Source organism: Bos taurus, chromosome 10 (assembly GCF_002263795.3).
Source record: "Bos taurus isolate L1 Dominette 01449 registration number 42190680 breed Hereford chromosome 10, ARS-UCD2.0, whole genome shotgun sequence".
In the NCBI taxonomy this organism is placed as follows: domain Eukaryota; kingdom Metazoa; phylum Chordata; class Mammalia; order Artiodactyla; family Bovidae; genus Bos; species Bos taurus.
In genome coordinates, this window is record NC_037337.1 from 100377683 (window position 1) to 100391433 (window position 13751).

At 38.4% G+C, this 13751-nt stretch overlaps 1 protein-coding gene across 12 annotated transcripts in view; it reads right to left on the reverse strand.

Moving 5' to 3' along the window:
- The window catches only part of EML5 (EMAP like 5), a 159836-nt gene that overhangs the window by 77470 nt on the left and 68615 nt on the right, over positions 1 to 13751 (reverse strand). For 11 of the 12 annotated variants that reach the window (XR_009496058.1, XR_009496057.1, XM_059890529.1 and 8 more), the window contains exons 11-14: positions 6995 to 7162; positions 6219 to 6325; positions 5597 to 5715; positions 3420 to 3610 (exon numbers count right to left, since the gene is read on the reverse strand). Coding sequence is in view for 10 of the 12 variants with exons in the window: in XM_059890529.1 (XP_059746512.1) it covers positions 3420 to 3610; positions 5597 to 5715; positions 6219 to 6325; positions 6995 to 7162 (585 nt within the window). In the remaining 2 variants the exon portion in view is untranslated. The remainder of the gene's footprint in view (positions 1 to 3419; positions 3611 to 5596; positions 5716 to 6218; positions 6326 to 6994; positions 7163 to 13751) is intronic. The other variant, NM_001206576.2, reaches the window with a different exon arrangement.

The window sequence follows — 13751 nt, forward strand, 5'->3', positions numbered from 1 at the left end:
TTTTCTAAAACCAGCTTGAACATCTGGAAGTTCACGGTTCATGTATTGCTGAAGCCTGGCTTGGAGAATTTTGAGCATTACTTTACTAGCGTGTGAGATGAGTGCAACTGTGTGGTCGTTTGAGCATTCTTTGGCATTGCCTTTCTTTGGGATTGGAATGAAAACTGACCTTTTCCAGTCCTGTGGCCACTGCTGAGTTTTCCAAATTTGCTGGCATATCGAGTGTAGCACTTTCACAGCATCATCTTTCAGGATTTGAAATAGCTCCACTGGAATTCCATCACCTCCACTAGCTTTGTTTATAGTGATGCTTTCTAAGGCCCACTTGACTTCACATTCCAGGATGTCTGGCTCTAGGTGAGTGATCACACCATTGTGATTATCTGGGTCGTAAAGCTCTTTTTTGTACAGTTCTTCTGTGTATTCTTGCCACCTCTTCTTAATATCTTCTGCTTCTGTTAGGTCCATACCATTTCTGTCCTTTATTGAGCCCATCTTTACATGAAATGTTCCCTTGGTATCTCTAATTTTCTTGAAGAGATCTCTAGTCTTTCCCATTCTGTTGTTTTCCTCTATTTCTTTGCATTGATTGCTGAAGAAGGGTTTCTTATCTCTTCTTGCTTTTGGAACTCTGCATTCAGATGCTTATATCTTCCTTTTCTCCTTTGCTTTTCGCTTCTCTTCTTTTCACAGCTTTCACCAAGCAGGTTAACAGGACTTAAACTTTAATTATTCCTTTGGACTCAAGTAATCACTTTCTCTATACAGATTAAGCTATATTACATAATAACTTTGTCTATAAAGGCAACTCCTGAAATAATAGGGCTGCCAATTAGCATTGATTTTGAGGTTCGTTTTCTATAAATATATAACAAAAAACAACACTGTGATCAGTCAACGTTTCACTAAGTTATTAAACACTTTCCTCTGTCCTGACGTTTCTCTTCAGATCTACTATTTTCTATATAAGCTGGAATTCTAAATCACCATTTTGAGTTACTTCTGGTTTAGGTTTCTTCCAGGTGATATGAATTGCTCCTGTTAATGGCATAGGTTGCCATTCCCTTCTCCAGGGGAATCTTCCCAACCCAGGGATCAAACCCAGGTCTCCTGCACTACAGGCAGGTTCTTTACCATCGGAGCCACCAGGGAAACCTGGTCTTTTTGTCAGAATCCCAGCTAAAAGTCTAGGATAGGAAGAGGTAAGGTTTTCCTCCCCTACACTGGTTATCCAGGGATATCCTGTGGGCATCCTGACTTTTAATTTAATTTGGCCCACATTCCCTAAAATGCCAGAATCATGGTAGTAAATGACCAGTTTTTACAGTCTTATTCCAGGAGTATCAGAATAATGTCCAAACTCCTTCCTACAGCACTGCAGGTGATCCTTGCTACACACAATAGGCACATAACTGTGTGTTAAGAGGAACCTTGACATAAACTAGCAGTGAAGGTAAATGGTACCCCTGAGGCCCCCGCTAACCCACTTAATTAGTTCTCCCACTAAAGTCCACCAATAACTCTAAGATTTGTACTTTAGGTTGCTCACAGTTATTTAAAGAAGCTATGTTTTATTTCAGTTTTTTTTTTCTTTTTTTTCTTTTGCTCCACTGTTATACAATAAAACAGAAAACCTTCCCCAACCTCCCCTCTGTCAGGTAAACTATTGAGTTCAAATGGCACCATCTCTATGAGGGTTTCCCATTCCATTAGGCATGATTAATCAGTCCTATATTATATTTCAAGAGGGCTTTATACACACCTAATAGTGGGTCTCAGCAGGGGTGACTTTTGCCTTCCAAACGCTGTCTGGAGATGTTTTTGTTTGTCACAAGTCGGGGGCAGTGTGATTGGCATCTACTGCACAGAGGTCAGATACTCTGCTAACACTGTGCAATGCACAGGATTCCACTGTGCACAAAAACCCAATTATTTTTACAACAAAAAATTATCTGGCCCCAAGTGTCAACACTTCCAAGGTAAGAAGCCCCGATCTATACTTCTGACCTTGTATCACAATTTTCTTGCATGTTTGCCTTCCCTCACAGATTATTAATGTTTTACCATGGCAAGAAGATGTTTTATTTATATTCCCAGAGATTTTCCTGGCACACAGCACATGCTCTATGAGTGTTTTTGAATGAATGGAAGAAAAGGGGAAGAAAAGGAGGAAGGGATGGGAAGGGGAGAAAAAAACAATGAGGGGAGATGCAAACCCAGGGAGGGGAGATGGGAGAGAGAAAGAGTTTTCTCACTTTTCAAGGAAGCTACCTGGGATGATGCAAGCTGCCTGCCCCTGCCCTCAATATATCCCCGAAGGTATCCTTAACCCAGTGTTCAAAGCCAGACAGACTGAGGATGTTGGGTTTTTACCACGTATTAGCTGAGAGATTCGGAGAAGGCAATGGCACCCCACTCCAGTACTCTTGCCTGGAAAATGGGGTCGCTAAGAGTCGGGCACGTCTGAGCGACTTCACTTTCACTTTTCACTTTCATGCATTGGAGAAGGAAATGGCAACCCACTCCAGTGTTCTTGCCTGGAGAATCCCAGGGACGGGGGAGCCTGGTGGGCTGCCGTCTATGGGGCAGCACAGAGTCGGACACGACTGAAGCAACTTAGCAGCAGCAGGAGCAGCTGAGAGATTGGAGAAGGAAATGGCAACCCATTCCAGTGTTCTTGCTTGGAGAATCCCAGGGACGGGGGAGCCTGGTGGGCTGCCATGTATGGGGTCGCACAGAGTCGGACACGACTGAAGCGACTTAGCAGCAGCTGAGAGATCTTTGAGAAAATCATGTATTTTCCTTAAACCTAAAATTCCTCATTTATAAGCTGGGGGCAAATGGTTTCACTCTCATATAGGTGAGGTGAGAATAAAGCAAATATACATTAAGAAATTAGTAACATGCTTACACAGAGTAAAGTGCTTAAACACAGTGAGAATTTATAGGTACACCCCTTCCTTTCCTTCTCTAAGAATAAGAATATAAAGAGGTGTATCAGTTATGACTTTTCTGTGTTTTCTCCCTTGGTAAACCTGAACATGTTACTATCATGATAGAAAAATAGAAACACAGTCGTCCTATTTGTTACAGAACATTTCTTAGATAATTTATTTTAGATAATGAAAAAATCAGACTTCTTACCTTAATGTTACTCACAGATTAAAAAAAAAATATTATTCTGACAGAAAGAAGTGAACCCTGAGCTCACCGTTCAAAATTCAAATTATAATAATAAGTAAAACAATAAAACTCTAAGGAAAACTATAATAAAGAATTTTCATTTGTAATATGAAAATAAAATCCCATTCTAAAGAATTCATTTCCAAGAACACAAAAGGAAAAAAAATGGACTAATCTAACTTTAAACCCGAAGGTCTAGCCTGTCTAACCTGTTATCACATGGTCTTTCAAAGGACCTACCTGGCCTGTTGCCACGTAGTCTTTCAAAGGATGAAGAGCCAGGCAGAGAATGTCATCATCGTGACCCAGGTAAAAACGCTGTGTGTTCTGCTGGCGATTATAAATGACACCCACTGCTGCCACATGGTATACAATTTCACCAATTTGAGTATAAAACAGATTACTTCGACAGTCATAACCTCTGTAACTAAATATAGAAAATATATCATATAACATTAACTTTGGTCTTTCACTGGTAAATACGGACTATACAGAGGATGTTTAATTTCCAGTTTTACAAGATATTAAATAATTTTAAAAAATACAAATATCTCAGATCCCAAAACTTTTGTGAACTGCTCTGATTACAGACACCTAAATCTAAGGTACAATACTCAGTGAAATAAAGTACAGAAAAGTGTATATTGTACATTACTATTTGCATAAATATAAATACTAAATTTAAATATTATAAAGCAAAAAGTTGCTTTTTTACAAGTGAAAGGGTATAGAAAAGAATGTACATTTTTATTATATATAAATACATATACATAAAATGTACACTTGTATTATACATAAATATTTCTGAAATTAAGTAAAAGTAATTCCCTTTGGGTAAGATGGAATGATAGCTGGGAGGGCAGATGTAGGGAGAAGATCTTCAGAGTGTATCCTTTTACACACATTGTTGAACAATGAAAATATTATATATATATATAAACAAAAATAAGTTTAAACTACGATTTAAAAATAATATATACGTCCAGAAAAAAGTAGCTAGGTCCTCTAAAAATGACCAATATAATTCCATTTATAGGAACCTGATTTGCACTTCAAAGAAACCCAATTCATAAAACCTAAGTGCAGAGAAATATTGCCATTTGAGTCATTTGCAGTAACATGGACGGACCTAGAGACTGCCACACTGAGTGAAGCAAGTCAGAGAGAGAAAGACAAATATCGTGTACTGTCACTTACATGTGGAACCTTAAAACATGGTACCAGTGAACTTACTTACAAGACAGAACAGAGTCACAGATGTAGAAAACAAACAGGTTACCGGGGGGAAACTGAGGGGAGGGATAAACTGAGAGATGGGGACTGACATACACACACTGTACGTAAAGCAGGTAACTAATAAGGACATACCGCATGACACAGGGGACACCACCCAATACTCTATCATGGTCTACAGGGGAAAAGAGTCTAAAAAAGGGTAGACACATGTGTATGTGCAACTGATTCCGTTTGCTGCACACCTGAAACTAACACATAGTGAATTAACCACACTCCAACAAAAATAAACAAAAACCCCCAAATGCTTCCACTGGAGGTAAAAAAGCTTTTACTAAATAAATCTGTTTTCAAATTCTTAAAAACATTATAAGCCAGGTAAGAGGATTACAAGGTGAAGGGAAGGAAAGAGCTGGATTGGAGACTCTGGTGTCCCAGGATGAAATGTGAGCCCAGGATTGCCAGGTGTTCTAAGAGAACCCAGAGACAGTATTTTATTGAAATTAAGACATGAAGGCCAAATTGCTTAGGCTAAAACAAGCCACAATATCATTCCAAATTAGACATATTTAGGGGAGCAGAGAAGGCAATGGCACCCCACTCCAGTACTCTTGCCTGGAAAATCCCATGGATGGAGGAGCCTGGTGGGCCGCAGTCCATGGGGTCGCTAAGAGTCGGACACGACTGAGTGACTTCGCTTTCACTTTTCACTTCCATGCATTGGAGAAGGCAATGGCAACCCACTCCAGTGTTCTTGCCTGGAGAATCCCAGGGACGGGGGAGCCTGCTGGGCTGCCGTCTATGGGGTCGCACAGAGTCGGACACGACCGAAGCGACTTAGCAGCAGCAGCAGCAGGAGAGATGATAATCTCTTATATTTCACTTATTTTTTCTTGTTTTAAGATAGATCAATTTCTTATAAATACTAAATTTTCACAAGACAATTTTTTATTTAACAAATACTTATATAGTGCTTATTATGTGCCAGATAATGCTCTAAGTCACTACAAGTATTTACTTATTTACTCCTCACCAGAACCCTATGAAGTAAAGCACTGTTATCTCCATTTTACAGATGGTGAAACAGAGACAGAGAAGTTAAGTGACTTGCTCAAAGTCACACAGCTGGTAAATGTGAACCAAAATTCAAACACATAAATGAAAAGTAGTTGTTTTGTACCCGTGAACAAAGTGTAACCGAATACTATTTCCTGGAGCCCGCTCTCTTCTTTTAGAAGTACCACTTTTTTGTTTCTCTTTGTATTGTTCTTTAAGCTGAGGTAGATCTTCTTTGTAAACCTTTAAATAATGTACATAAGTAGAAATATTCTTAGAATATAAATTAATAAAGGTGTTGTAGATTCCTAATGTAACTTCAGACATTGCGTAACTATGATCACTAAACTTTTAATAACTAAAATAGGAAGGTTCTTTTTGAAATTTACTTCCTTGGAAAGACAAACTAATTTACATTGTCTAAGTATCAAACTGACAGATACATATTCAGTTTCCGTGAATTTTTTATACTTCGTAAGAGAACATTTTAAAGGAAATCAATGTAAGTGTACTGTGACAAAAAGCACATATATTATATAATAAAACACAATACAGGCACAGTTAGTATATCAAGCACTTAATATAAATAACATTTTATACAACTATACTTTAACTCTGAAAGAGGGAAACAGCCATACATTTCTTGGAAACTTACAAACCACGAAAGATAACAATAGATGAGTAAACAAGGAGCAAGATAAAGAAGAAATTTTTTCAGGAAAAGCTCATGTGGTAATAAAAATTACCTGCCGACGGTAAGTGAGCTGGGTCTCTTGCTCAATTTCAGAATCCAGTTCTGGAACATCAGACAGGTCTGAATCTGATTCATCACTATTAGAGTCTGCAAGACTTTCTGTAATTTATAAAAATGCATCATTACTTGTTTAAGTAAGATTCACTTTCAAAACAGCACAATAAAATTAAGGATTGCGAGCTGACTGTGCCAACTGACATGGAGACAGGCTATGAAACAATCAAATGAAATGACCTATTCAAGTGACACAGATGTCAGTAAACTGTACTACATATTCTCTTCCTCTCCACTCACTGCAAACTCAATAGTTCCTTTAAATCCCTTCACTGGCTCCCCAATGACCGCTACATCAAATTTAAATCTCTGTGCAAATATAAGTAAATATAACCTATAATTAACATGAAAAACAGCTAGAAAAAATGACACGTAAGAGAGGAACTGACATTAGATCATTTTTCTTGTCAAAAAAAAAACCAAAAACAAATATAAAACCCATCTCCCAGAGACTATATTAAATATTTGCTTTATTAATGGATGTTTTTCACTCATCAGCTAGATTAAAGTGTAACCAAAGTACTTTGTCGTCCATGCTCTGTGACATTTGACTTTAAACATATAGACTTAATATTTTAATTTAAAATTTCCACTAATAATAATCTGTACTGTTAACATAAGGCTAGTGTACATTTCAATGGTAAAATCATTATTTGGGAGTTACATGAAGAGTTATTTGCCAGAAAAATTGTTCAGGCAGTATGTACTACTCACCTTGGGGTGCTATGTGAAGAGCATCCTTTAGTTTTCTTTCAGGAATAAATTTCCACTGAAAGACAGAGTGATCTGCTCCACCAATAGAAATAACCCACTGATAATCATGTGACCATCTCACATTCGTTACATGAGCTGAATGGCCAATATATTTTTTAAACTTGGCCCCTATAACAAAAATATACCTTTAAATTGATAAACAAATGCCAATACACACAAAAGCCAATATAAACAATAATTTCTCTACCTGAACCAATGCCTCCTACTTCTATTACCTTAGTTATGATCAAAGGGGAAAAATATTAATTCAAAAACTCAGTGAACAAATGAATGAGTGTACATGAAGGGTAGAACTCTTTGCTCTATTGATTCACAATATAATTTGGTAAGAATCACAAGGGTTGTGAGGCATTATCTTACTGCTTTAAGAAATGCCTGCAGCAACTAGAGTTTTCATTTCACAATGTTTTCATATTAGGATATTTGAATGTTTTGGCCTGAGGCCTTCAGTCTTAAGTGACATTGACCAATCTAATCTTGCCCCACTATTCTCAGCCCTAGCTGAGGAATATCCTGTTAAAGCTTAAGTCATCAATAAAATACACATAAAAAGGACTACACACCAAAACTAAATGGGATTTATGCCAGGAATGCAAGGTTGGTATAGTATACAAAAATCAATGCAATATACCATATAACCAAAATAAAAAATGTTCAGTTGTCCTAACAACTGTCTTTTACAGTCATTTTTAAACCTATATATTCTGTATAATGTCTTTCAACGTGGGTTTGCCCACTGTTTTAATGACTAGATTCAGATGTGATTTCTGCACAGACAGTGGCGTGTCCTTTTGGATACATCACTCCCAGGGCACAGTTCTATCGTTAGTGATATTAAGTAGCAGCATTCGGAAACGGATTTCTCCAATTGTAAACGAGTTGTTTAACTTTCTGGCTAATTTTTAACAAAATCCGTGTGATGATGGGAACCATTTTTGTGATTCTAAAGTTCAGAATACATTTTCTATATTCTGCTTAGATAAACCTGATATTTGGCAACATGCCCATGTCCCTGTGAGAGTACAGTAAACAGAATAATGTTTGACTTCATTTTGACAATGTTTTAAAAGCTTTATATGAAGTTATATAAGGCCTGTATTTCAGTATGACAAAGATCCATCAATTATAAACTTCAGAAAAACTTTCACCTTGGCCATGAAATTAGGGATAGCCATCTTAATCAAAGAATAAATGTTTTAACCAAAACTATAAGAATTACAATTTACTTCTACCCAAGAGAAATGCTATTATTTCAGGAATCAATTTTTTATGTAGCTTAATAGAAGTCAGTAACCTTCTAGATGGGTAACTTGCCACAATTCACTCCACAAAGTCTGGTAAGTTAAGACTGAGTCCCATCCTTCTTATATGAGAATGCATTATTTGCCTGTCAAGAGGACTTTGGTTATTACTTCCTTTGATGGGGCCCTTCACATACTCTTGGGCACCAGAGCGTTCTAAACATTAAAGCCAGAAATTTTAGCAAATAAATTCCAAGTTTTTTAAATGTACTAATTTTGTTATGTTTAGAGCAAATGAAGAAGAGTTATTCGAGCACCTATTCTATTTAACTGTATTGGGTTAACAGCTCCAAGAAAGGTACAGATAATCCTGTAAGGTTTTCCAAGTTATTTTCTCTGTGACTTTTCTAAGATAAATTGCTCTGGAAGAACCAAGGCAATTCAACAAGGAAGCTATGGAATAAGTTTAAGAGAAGCCAGCTATTTCTAATCAAAGTATTAGAAATACTTTGACTGTATTAATGACTATTCAATAACCAATACTGTTTAACTATGATAAACAGTTTATCTTAAAAGTATACCTTAGATATCCTATCTTTTAAGAAGTGACCCTGACTCACCAAGACCAACGACATCCTCTTACATGCTTCCAGAATTCCCAGTGATTACCCCATGTGACTATGACACTGAAATACAATAGTCTATTTACTTGGTAACCCTTCTAATAAACTATAAGCTCTTTGAGGATAGGATGGTATCTAATTTATCATACACCTCTAACGCCTGACACATAGAAATGTTCATTAGGTATTTGAAAAAGAGAAAGAAAGGAAAAGAAAAAAAAAAGATTCTATTTCCCCTCACTCTTGCCTATACACTTGAACTGAAACTCTAGATTTAGAGGAGGCAAGAAGAGTACTGAGAGGGCATGAACTCCAACCCTTATTATGAGTCATTAAAGGGGACAAAAAGTCTGATGTAAAGAATATTAGAGTTGAAATCAAAAGACTAGAGTTTGAGCATTATCTTGATGACTTAAAAGGACAGGAGCTTGAGTACATCATTTAACCTCTCTTAGACTACATTTCTATTTTAGTATAAATTGGATTATAAGCTCTCAAAGGCCCTTCATTATTAATACTGACCTATGATAAGAAATGATTAAAAAAAACAGGTAAGACCTAAACAGTATGTCCTCAAATAGGACTAATATCTCAGAGAAAAGATTTACCAAGAAAAGCTAGTATGGTTACAGAAGCTTTCATAATTTAAATGAGAAGAGAATGACAATTCTTGGTGAGGATAAAGCAATATACTGCAATATTTATGTTTCAGTGATCTCATTTCTTTTCTCATTTATTTTGGGGTGTATTTTAACACAAAGTTAACACAAGCTAAATCTCTTCATTAAATTGTAGTAATGTGACAAAAGATTTTTCCCATTTAACAGTGTTTTGAGTGTTTGAGTGTTTTGAGTATCTTGAGAAATCTGTATGCAGGTCAGGAAGCAACAGTTAGAACTGGACACGGAACAACAGACTGGTTCCAAATAGGAAAAGGAGTACGTCAAGACTGTATATTGTCACCCTGCTTATTTAACTTATATGCAGAGTACATCATGAGAAACGCTGGGCTGGAAGAAGCATAAGCTGGAATCAAGATTGCCTGGGAGAAATATCAATAACCTCAGATATGCAGATGACACCACCCTTATGACAGAAAGTGAAGAGGAACTAAAAAGCCTCTTGATGAAAGTGAAAGTGGAGAGTGAAAAAGTTGGCTTAAAGCTCAACATTCAGAAAACGAAGATCATGGCATCTGGTCCCATCACTTCATGGGAAATAGATGGGGAAACAGTGGAAACTGTGTCAGACTTTATTTGTTTGGGCTCCAAAATCACTGCAGATGGTGACTGCAGCCATGAAATTAAAAGACGCTTACTCCTTGGAAGGAAAGTTATGAGCAACCTAGATAGCATATTGAAAAGCAGAGACATTACTTTGCCAACAAAGGTCCGTCTAGTCAAGGCTATGGTTTTTCCTGTGGTCATGTATGGATGCGAGAGCTGGACTGTGAGGAAGGCTGAGCGCTGAAGAATTGATGCTTTTGAACTGTGGTGTTGGAAAAGACTCTTGAGAGTCCCTTGGACTGCAAGGAGATCCAACTAGTCCATTCTGAAGGAGATCAGTCCTGGGATTTCTTTGGAAGGAATGATGCTAAAGCTGAAACTCCAGTACTTTGGCCACCTCATGCGAAGAGTTGACTCATTGGAAAAGACTCTGATGCTGGGAGGGATTGGGGGTAGGAGGAGAAGGGGACGACAGAGGATGAGATGGCTGGATGGCATCACTGACTTGATGGATGTGAGTCTGAGTGAACTCCGGGAGTTGGTGATGGACAGGGAGGCCTGGTGTGCTGCGATTCATGGGGTGGCAAAGAGTCGGACACGACTGAGCGACTGAACTAAACTGAACTGAATAGTGTTTTGATGACCTTAAAACTTCTAGATGTAAAATATAGGAGAATATCTTTTTTAGCTCTAGTAAAAAGGCAGAGGAACCAGAGATTAAATTGCCAACATCTGCTGGATCATCAAAAAAGTAAAAGAGTTCCAGAAAAACATCTATTTCTGCTTTACTGACTATGCCAAAGCCTTTGACTGTGTGAATCACAATAAACTGTGGAAAATTCTTCAAGAGATGGGAATACCAGACCACCTAACCAGCCTCTTGAGAAACCTGTATGCAGGTCAGGAAGCAACAGTTAGAAATGGACATGGGACAAGAGACTGGTTCCAAATAGGAAAAGGAGTACGTCAAGGCTGTATATTGTCACCCCGCTTATTTAACTTCTATGCAGAGAACATCATGAGAAACGCTGGGCTGGAAGAAGCACAAGCTGGAATTAAGATTGCCAGCTGCTGCTGCTGCTAAGTTGCTTTAGTTGTGTCCGATTCTGTGCGACCCCATAGATGGCAGCCCACCAGGCTCCACCGTCCCTGGGATTCTGCAAGCAAGAACACTGGAGTGGGTTGCCATTTCCTTCTCCAATGCATGAAAGTGAAAAGTGAAAGTAAACTCGCTTAGTCATGTCCGACTCTTAGCAACCCCGTGGACTGCAGCCCACCAGGCTTCTTCATCCATGGGATTTTCCAGGCAAGAGTACTGGAGTGGGGTGCCATTGCCAGGAGAAATATCAATAACCGCAGATATGCAGATGACACCACCCTTAGGGCAGAAAGTGAAGAACTAAAGAGCCTCTTGATGAAAGTGAAAGAGGAGAGTGAAACAGTTGGTTTAAAGGTCAACATTCAGAAAACTAAGATCATGGCATCTGGTCCCATCACTTCATGCCAGATAGATGGGGAAACAGTGGAAACAGTGGCTGACTTTATTTATCTGGGCTCCAAAATCACTGCAGATGGTGACTGCAGTCATGAAATTAAAAGACGCTTACTCATTGGAAGGAAAGTTATGAGCAACCTAGATAGCATACTGAAAGCAGAGACATTACTTTGCCAACAAAGGTCCATCTAGTCAAGGCTATAGTTTTTCCAGTGGTCATGTATTGATGTGAGAGTTGGACTGTGAAGAAGGCTGAGTGCCGAAGGTGTTTTTGAACTGTGGTGTTGGAGAAGACTCTTGAGAGTCCCTTGGACTGCAAGGAGATCCAACCAGTCCATCCTAAAGGAGATCAGTCCTGCGTGTTCATTGAAAAGACTGATGTTGAAGCTGAAACTCCAATACTTTGGCCACCTGATGCAAAGAGCTGACTCATCTGAAAAGACCCTGATGCTGGGAAAGATTGAGGGCAGGAGGAGAAGGGGACGACAGAAAATGAGATGGTTGGATGGCATCACCGACTCAATGGACATGAGTCTGGGTAAACTCTGGGAGTTGGTGATGGACAGGGAGGCCTGGCGTGCTGCGGTCCATGGGGTAGCAAAGAGTCAGACATGACTGAGTGACTGAACTGAACTGAAAAAGTAGAATTCCTTATACACAAAACAGGATTGTTCAGAAAAAAAGGAGAAACTGCCTTGAGTACACTGAAAGGAAAACTAGTCAACCAAAGATATCATTAAGAAAATAAAACGACAAGTCACAAACTCAGAAAAGACATTTGTAATCCATAAAAATTACAGATCATTTGTACCTAGAGTATATAAAATTATTTCCATTAAACAATAAAACAAACACCTCTAAAAATAGGCAAAAGATATGAACTTGTGTTTGATAGACAAGGAAGTGCAGAAAATTAAAAAATATTGGGAAAGATGGTCAACCTTATTATAAGTAGTAGAGAAATGTAAATTAAGACAATGTGACATCATTTACACCAACTAGATTTACAAGTAAAAACTATGGTGGCCAAGTGTGGAAGAAGATGTATTCAACAGGGTTGTGTAAAATGGTATAACTATTTTGGAAAACAGTTTGGCATCTTCTTATAAACTCTCTATGACTCAGCAATTTCACTCCTAAGTATACATCTCTGAAAAACTTGTAGTTATAACAAAAGACTGCAGAGAACCCACATGTCCACACAGGAGAATAAACACGGGAACTGTAGCTTGTCTCACAGCAGTTTTTACAGCAATGAGAGACAAACACGTAGCACGCTGCGCAGCAGCCTCTCAGAATCTGAGGCAAGCAAGTGGTGTTTGGGAAGTCTCTGTCACAGAGCTGTTTTATTGTTCGATATTTGTTTTTCCAAAGAAGTTTCTCCTGGAATCTAAAAAATTTTTTTTCCCCAATATAAATTTTCATTTGTCAGTAAGTATGGAAAGAGTCTTGGCAAGTATTAACGGTGATGAAGGGGTCAGACTAAATCACCCTGCCTGCACCTCTCCACCCGTCGCCACCCTGGCCTCCTCGCCCTCTACCACAGCCTCAGCGCTGCCGCCTGGGAAATGCCTGATCATTTGAGAGGGATTATGGTCAAGAGCAGAAGAATCCAGAGAGAAGGGGATAATAATAGACAGAAAGAAAGAAAGAAAAAAAGAAGAGTAATGCTTTGGACTGGGATTTGAGGGGGCTGGGCTTCCCTGGCAGCTCAGACAGTAAAGAATCCGCCTGCAGTGTGGGAGACCTGGGTTTGATCCCTGCATTGGGAAGATCCACTGGAGAAGGAAATGGAAAACCACTCCAGTGTTCTTGCCTGGAAAATCTGGACAGAGGAGCTTGGCAGGTTATAGTACATGGGATCGCAAGAGTTAGACACAACTTAGTGACTAAACCACCACCAAATTCTGGGTTAACTTCATTTTATGTTTCAATTACAATGATTCTATAACATAAGCAACTTCTATTAGTTAACTTCTTTCCACATTTTGTAAAAGCTTTACTCCTTAGATTATAATGGATATTACCTAAGTGGTTAGCTAAAATACATTAATACATCAGACACAGTCTTTCCCAAACTTAAGTTGGATCAATGGTACAACTTACCACAAT